The 8768-nt window shown below is 31.9% G+C and overlaps 1 protein-coding gene across 1 annotated transcript; it reads left to right on the plus strand.

The window, feature by feature from the left end:
• Nucleotides 1–4926: 4926 nt before the first annotated feature.
• Nucleotides 4927–7582, plus strand: LOC129880158 (cyclic dof factor 1-like). Its single transcript, XM_055954074.1, has 2 exons — nt 4927–5256; nt 6158–7582. Exons 1-2 carry the CDS (start codon nt 5116–5118, stop codon nt 7328–7330), a joined length of 1314 nt encoding a protein of 437 aa, XP_055810049.1. The 5' UTR covers nt 4927–5115; the 3' UTR covers nt 7331–7582.
• Nucleotides 7583–8768: the final 1186 nt, after the last annotated feature.

The raw sequence follows: 8768 nt of genomic DNA on the forward strand, positions 1-8768 counted from the left end.
TATAAGGTAGTTGCGTTCCTACACACGTGTTGAAAAGACTCGATATATTTCATCTAATTTAATATTTCCTTCGGCTCTCAATTTATGTAATATTGTTTGAGTTGACACAGAGTTTAAGAAAGAATAATTTTTTTGAATTTTTAGTGTAGAACAAGTCATAGATATTTCTGTTACTATAATTTAGTAAAACTCAATTGGCTTTTGATACAGGTGTGAAGCAAGTCTATTGGGGAAGGATAGAAAAAAGCTCTATGCAATTATTTCATTAAGGATAAAATGGAATTTATAAAATATAAATTATTACCAGATATAAAAATGTTGGCTGACTAAAAAGGAATATATATCATATAAATTGGACTGAGAACGTAATACTTACTCTAATATACTACACCTTTTGTTTTAATTTGCTTGTCCAATTTTTACTTGATACAAAATTCAAGAAACTAGAAGATAACTTTTGAATTTTGATCATAAATTAAAGATAGGTAGAATATATAAAAGTGTCATTTAATCTTGTGTAAAAAAAAATTGAAATAGAGGGAGTAGTATTTTATAAGTACTTAAATTACTATCCCGATATTTTACTTTATCAATTTAATTATTATTTTATGTATTTAGATTTAAATATTTATATTTTAATATTTAAATATATATTTAAATTCAAACATGTTAATTTTAATGAAAATAAATAAGTTCTAAATAGTCTTCTTTGGGCATGAAATATATTTTAGTATTTCCAAAAACTAGCTTGAACTTCAGTCCTTGCAAATACTGAACTTTTATAATTGGATTATCATAAACTATCAAATAATAATATGGGGATTGTTTCAAGTGAAACAATTTACATGCACAAATTTTCCTTTAAAAAAAGTTCTAGCAAAATTCATATCAAAATACAATTTAACTTTATTAATTCTACATTTAAAATACTCTATTGTTTTAATTTTAAAAATTCTCCAACTCATCTTAATTATTTCTGTAACTCAATTTCATCCTACCAAATTTTGGACAAACTAAGGAGATATTGTCAAAAAAAAAAAAAATCTTCTAGACTTAAAACATAAGGATAGTACGTATGACATTTTTAGTCGGACACTATAAAGCAACTTTTCTTATCAATTATCAAATATATTCTATAGTTGCATTGGAGGATTGAGAAAGGTGATCGAAAGTAATGGGAATCAAATTCATATTTAATACGAGTGTTGACGGTTAGTTGAACTTTTATTATTTTTTTAATAAATTGAATATTATTATTTAACGCCTGAATCTGAATACATATTTAAATATTAAAATATTATATTAAAATATAAATATTAAATATATTAAAATATGAATATTAAATAGTTAAGACTGCTAGTTTTCGCAACATATGAATAATAAAATGTAACTTTGATTAAAAACTATAATAATAAAATTTAAATAAAATACTAAATTCTTCTAATATTATATTTAAAAAAAAAAAAAATTTATATGACAATTGGTGATGGTGATGACTAACGATGGTGATTGTGTGTCGATTTGATGTTGTTGCCGTAATTGAGGAGTCTAAAGACTTATCAAATTTTTCGATTGATGAATTAATGGATTATTTACAAGTCCATGAGGAAAGAGATAAACAGGTCAGCAGAAAAACAGAAAGAAAAATACTATAATTGAAGGTGGAGACACCTAATTCAAGAGAACACGGTATCAGAGCAGGTAGAGGTCATGTGATCGAATTTCACTGTCATTCATATCAAAAAGAATTTTCAAGTACTTGACCAATGAAAAAGAATCAGGTCCACATGTAATGAGAGGTCATTTGAGAATACAATTAAAGGGAAAAGCTCACGATATATTCCTCAACTTTACCATTTAGTATTAATATACCACTTGTTATAAAAATGACTCATATATACTCCTATTGTTATACAAATGACCAACATATACCCCCATCGTTATAAAAGTGCGTCACATATACCCTTTTCATCTTATGTAAGTGAAATATTTTTTTTTAAAAAATAAATAAATCATGTAGGAGCATTTTTCTTTTTGAGAAAGTTACAAAATAAAATAAAAAATATACCCATAAATGAATTTTTTTCTAGCAAAGTTTAGCGGTATATTTAATCTTTTTATACATGAATTATTTTTTGACTTTTTTGATTATCATTATTTGGGTTTCTTATTTTTATTTCATTTTTTCCTTCCATAATTTGTTGTAAAAATAAGAGAAATTAAAAAAAAGTGTGAATGAAAAAAGAGAGAAAAGTAAGAAAAAAATTTAAAACTATTTTTTGGCTTCTATATTGTAATTTATTTTTGTAAAAATTGGGGCATGTATCATAAAGTTTTACAAGAAAAGTAGTGAGAAAATCAAATTTAACCATCAAAATAATAAATTTAAATTAGCCGTTAAATCAAAAAGTAAAAAATATATATGTGTGAGAAAGATCAAATATACACCTATATGAATTTTTAAAAAATAAAAAACTTTAAAAAATAAATTTAAAATTAATTTTTTTACTTCCGTTAAAGAAAAAGGGTATGTGCAAGTCATTTGTGTAACAGTGAGAGTATATATGAGCTACTTTTACTTTTATAATAAAAAATATATTAGCTTTAATTGACAAAGTTAAAAAATATAGAACCTTCTTTCATAATTAAATAATAAAAATATGTTTTCTATAATAAATTAAACTCTTAAATAAAATGGTCACATAATTTAATATAACGTTTCTAATATAGGGAATCCGATGAGAGAGAAACATTTTCATAGCTATTTTTCCTAATCCACCTTTCTACAACTTTCTTATCCACGTTCTATTTAGAGGAGTGAGGGGGGGGGGGGGGGTGAAGTTAAATAGAAACAGATATTAGTAGTAGTTATGCGCAAAAATCAAATTGATCAATAAATTGAATTGAAACAAATGCTATTGAGTTATTGTTACTAGATTATTGGACTAACGAATTTTGAATGGTTCTAAAAAAACATTTGGGTTATTAGTTTGATATTAATTTTTTAATATTGAGTTATTGAATAAATCGATAATTATTAAGATAGTAATAAATTACTATTTTACCTCTACATAAATAATAAATATTAATATCAGCACCTTATTGGTTACTACATTTTCTCTTTAGCTTTCAATTCACATTATTGTCCTAGTTCTTTTATTTGTATTGCGTTAGTATAATTCTTTTCATGTTAGTTACTACTGCTTCTATTTTATGAGTATTCTATAAAGTTACATTATTGTCTTATGGTACTAAATTATTAGAGAAATTATATAATTATTTTATGAGCATTTTTTTATTGGTTAAATCGAAAATCAAACCGTTAAGAACCAAAAAAACCTGATAAAAAATTATTTTATTAAGTTGATTATCGATTTAACATATTTAAAAATCAAAAATTAATAAATTTAATTGATAATATATAAAACCGAACCGATCGATATAGATATTAGGAAAAATCTTTACCGGAAATAAGATAAAAGAATAAAAAAAAACCTCTGACCTTAACTATCCCCTCGACATCGGTGGCCCCCTTATTATGATTGAATACTCATTCTGGTTACTAATCATTCTTATGTCGAGCTTCCTTTTCAGTCATCTCACTTGGTCCGAGCGGAATTACATCCACACTCTCACTTTCGATCTTCCCCATGCGAACATGAAAAAAGAGCCCTGCCCTTTCGACAAGAGCAGATACGCCTTTTCCTAAAGTCCTTCCCCGATTGACAGAACGTTCTGCTACTGATACTTGAAAAAACAGCTTTGAGGTCTCGTCGCTTCGGTGGGGGAGGGCAGCGAAAGGCCTAGCCCAAGGCATTGGCGAGCAAGTAAGCAAATGCATATGCCAGGGTGCGGAGGCTGGCTTCCAAAACTGCGCCAATTTGCAATTCAATCTTCTGTGTGTAAGGCGGAAGCCCGACTCCCGCATCGGTACCATCTCCTTTTTTACTAGACGAGCTGCCCTGTTAGCCCTTTGCGATGCTTGCTTCTTGTTAGAACTCACACAACGCAAACATAAATGAGCTTTCCGCTTTTCAGTAGGAAATTCAAATTGTGACCTACCGGTTACCGGCTCGGGGCAATCAAGCTCAGAGAGCACTACTGGGAGGTGGCTGATAGACTAGCTTCCCCTCCATCTTGAGGCGAGTCCACAAATAAGATTTTGTCCATTTCTTCTGCCTCTGTTGATGATGCTGAAGCGACCCCTTTCTTTTGAATGCCAGGGATGGAAAAGTGCCCCTCTCCTCGTTCCGCCCTTTCTATTGAGATAGCAGCCTTCGGACTTTGCCTGCCCCACAGCAGACGGGTTGCTTCCTCTGTAGTCACCGGTACCTTGTTGATAAGAGGTTAAGTGTTTACCAGTGATTATGCCTACTCTACCTTTCTTTCTTTACCCTAGACTCCGTTCTTCAAGGAGACTCATGTGCATCGGGATTTCCAATCCTAACAGGAAAGAAAGGGAAACGGATACTCAATTTAAAGTGAGTAAACACAATTCCATAGATTCACCGGACTTCGTAGGTTGAAACAACCAGAGAAGATGAGGACATCTTTCTTTTCGGCCGCCATACGATTCGCCTTAAAGCCGTCCAATGGCACCTGATATGCCAACAAAGGCTTTTCTCTTTGGTGTTAGGTCAAATCTATTGAGAAGAAATTGGGAAAGTAGCTGATGACATGGACAATAAGAAAGGGGGAAAATAGTACTAAAAGCACTTTCCTTTTTTACTTTTGGTTTTGGGACAGAATCAAAAAAACAGCAAACAAACCATACGCACCTAAAAAGAACAAAACTAACTCTGCCCTCCTAGATTTCTCTATTGCCACATACAAATTTGTGGCTACAAATCTTCTACCTTTAGTGACGTGTCACCCCCACGCCCCCAACACCCCGAACTCTAAAGCCCTTTTTTTCTTCTCTTCTTCCTCTTTAGTCCCCAAGTCCAAAACTTATAAGACACCAAACATCAAAGAAACAAACCAAGAAGATAAAAATTTGTTCCCATCTTACCATCTTTCAAGAAACAGAAAGTACTTTCATTTCTTTCCCACTTTTGGTGTAAAAAAATAATAATCAAGAATTGTGAAGAAGAATTCAAGAAGTCATTTTTGAAAATGTCTGAAGTTAGAGATCCTGCAATTAAGCTGTTTGGTAAAACAATTGGTATGACACAACAAGCAACCAATTGTTTTTATCTTCATGATGATCATACAAGATCTTCCCCTCTTTCAACTGCTTCAATTGATGATGATAAGGTAAATCGTTTTACCAAATTGCTTACAACTCTGTGATGATTTTAATGAAAATGGAATTGGGGTTGCTTATTTTAGCTAGTTTGATTATAAATTTTAAAAAATATTTGTTTGACAGTAAAATTTGATCAAATTTTAAAAATATGATCTTTTTGGGATTTTGTGCTCACAAAACTTTGACATGTCCAAATCTACAATTAGATGGAGTTTTAGTAGGTGGGTGAGTTTTGTTTTATGAAAAGATTGGATCTTTCTTGATACCATAGCTTAAAATGGATATGTAAAAAAAGAACAGTTTTAGGAAAGATCCCTGTTTTGGGAATTGTTTTCTCACCATTTTCTGTATTGGAATTTGGAAATTTACTGTTTAGGGATTTTATTTTTTATTTTTTCAATTTAGATACCATAGAACTCAGTCTTTTCTATCTGATAAAAAGAGCAGTTCTTTAAGCTTTAAGAGGAACTTTTGCTCAGTTAATCAACATTTCAAAAAATAAATATAGATATGATCTTACTTTCCAATTATTTTTTTATATGTTTCTGTAATTAAGTATGTCAAAGTTGTGTAATTTGGAAAGCACAAGGATTATATGCCCTGAAATATTCAAATCCTGAGGTGTAGCGGAAACCGTCTCTCTATCCTAAAAAAGATAAGAGAGTAACATCTACGTACATCCTGTGGGATTACATCGGGAAGCTTTATGGTGATCATATTGTAATGTTCTTTCATTAAGTGGAACTGTAAAACAACTTCTAGTAGTGGAGATTTAGGCGTAAATATTCGTTACCTTGTTCAATTGCTTATGCATGCTAAAACGATAAGATCGTCGCCTTTTCAGTGACAAATAGTTTTGATTTGTTGTGAGAGCTCAAATTAACCTCTTTTTTCTTGTCAATTGATCAGATTACTTTAGAAGGAGAACTTACACAAAGCAAACAAGATGATGAACTTGTCGATCCAACAGCAGACTCATCGGTTGAACCAGAAACATCGTCTGGTATAAGCGATGACCTCAAGATGCAGGATGCAGATAAAGAAACATTATCATCAAAATCTATGGAGGAGGAAGATTTGAGTGAGGAAAAGGAACTCAAGAAGCCTGACAAATTGATTCCTTGTCCGCGATGTAATAGCATGGAAACAAAATTCTGCTATTATAACAATTACAACGTCAACCAGCCTCGTTATTTCTGCAAGAACTGCCAGAGATATTGGACTGCTGGAGGTACAATGAGAAATGTGCCTGTGGGTTCTGGACGCCGCAAGAACAAAAGTTCTTCCATTTCAAATTATCCTCTTCAAGCAAGGCGAGTCGAAGCAGCAGCACACGGAATGCACCTTCCTGCTTTAAGGACAAATGGAACTGTCCTTACATTTGGATCAGATAAACCCCTTTGTGATTCCATGGTTTCTGCATTTAACTTAGCTGAGAATTCACATAATATGAATCGAAATGAATTCCATGGAATCGGGAGTGATCAATCAAATGGAACTTGTAGTACAGCATCAAGTGTTACTGACAAAGAAAGCAATTCTGGTACACATGATTTAGCTAATTGGAATAATTTCCAGGGATTTCCTCCTCAAGTACCTTACTTTCAGGGCGCTCCGTGGTCTTATTCTGGTTTTCCAGTATCATTCTATCCAGCAAAACCGTACTGGGGCTGCACCGTAGCAAATCCTTGGAACGTTCCTTGGCTTTCTTCTGATCAATCGGTCCATAACAACAGTCCTACTTCACCGACATTAGGAAAACATTCTCGGGATGAAAGCAAGCTTGATCAATCACTATCGCGGAGAAGAGATACAAATTTGCAGGATAGAGAAGGGGAGAGATGTGTACTGATTCCTAAGACATTAAGGATTCATGATCCAAATGAAGCAGCTAAAAGCTCTATATGGTCAACACTAGGTATCAGGAATGAGAAGATTGATTCGGCTCGTGGGACAATGCTCTTCAGTGCCTTTAATCCAAAAGCTGATCATATAAATCATGAACATGATGCTTCTTTTGCCCTGCAAGCTAATCCAGCAGCCTTGTCTAGATCACTTAATTTCCGCGAGAGCACACGATGATAAAGACTTACAACATGGTTGCTTAGTACCAATCACTGATGTTAGTGCAGCACCTAATCATGAATATAGCCTCTTGCAGAAATTTTCTGCAAATAGACCTTTGTGGACCGGCTCTTACTCGGACCCTACATATAGTTCTTCAAAATACAAACTTTTATAGTTTTGCAGTATACTATGTACCTTGTACATATACCTATAGAGTTATTAACAGAGAGATAAATAAGATGCAGCTGAAGTTTTTAACAACTTCTGATATTGATAGTTTTATTCTGAATATTTGCACTAATTTTTATGATAATAATCAATCATTATGGACTCCGTGTTACGGTTACTTTAACTACTTAATATCTCTGTCCTCCAAAAACGCTACGAAACCTATGTCGGACTTTTGGAAGATATAACACAAGTTCGGTTTCATTTTTGAAAGATCCGAACAATGTAGAGGATTTTTATTTTTCAATATGTATCTGACAAAAAACCACCTATTTCCGCAAAGAAATACAAATTATTCGCATTCATTGTTTATATCAAATCAATGAAGACAAAATGTGTTTTCATACAAACATTTATCATTTAACTACGTGTTTTCACTCTAATTTACTACTGCTAAGACTAAAATTTTTTAGTTTGATATAAACACCAGATACAAATAGCTAAAAATAAAAACAACCATTCTCAAAATCACAACCACCAAGTATTTTTAGGGTAAACATTTTATTAGGCAGAGTACAAAGGGTCAACAAACAAATAGCTCATGTGGGAAAAGAGAAAATTGACTATAAATTGGACATTTTAGGAAGAAAAAGTAACATAAGGACATGGTAGGTCCCTCAAATTTTGTGTAGATAAACTTGAATTTATTTATTTTATTGGAGAAAAAAAAAGAAGAGGCAATTCACCTTTCACTTTCATGGCAAAAAGGATCTATTCTTAATTCCTTAGATATGCTAAAAAGTTGGAAAATTTGAGGATAAAGTTTTCTTTTTCTTCTTACTTTTTGGTTTCTTTTTCCAAGTATCTTTATTTATATACAATACAAAGAGAGACAGATATATAAATAAATATATATGGTTATCCATTAGTTGACAATAAGGTAGATATATGTCATGATTTGTATAAAACAATAACATTAAAAAAATATTTAAAGTTGGTCCAGTTGTCTGTTGTCCTGACTGTTCTTTCAAGTTAAGACACCAAGATTTTCATTACTTCCATTAGCTTTTTGAACCACATATTTCTTTAGAAAATGTGTTGTTCTATGGGACCCTAGCCAAGTGCATGTGATCTTTAAATTACTCTTCTTGGCTCTAAATTTAGTACTTATCCTGCATTTAGGACATTTGTCTGATTTTAAAGGGAACCTCATTTGATTAGCAGTACATAATTTTTTGTGTAAATGAGAAGAATTTTTTGTTGGCACGTCAGGGAAGGGCGCGAA

This window comes from Solanum dulcamara, chromosome 2 (genome assembly GCF_947179165.1).
Source record: "Solanum dulcamara chromosome 2, daSolDulc1.2, whole genome shotgun sequence".
Lineage (NCBI taxonomy): Eukaryota > Viridiplantae > Streptophyta > Magnoliopsida > Solanales > Solanaceae > Solanum > Solanum dulcamara.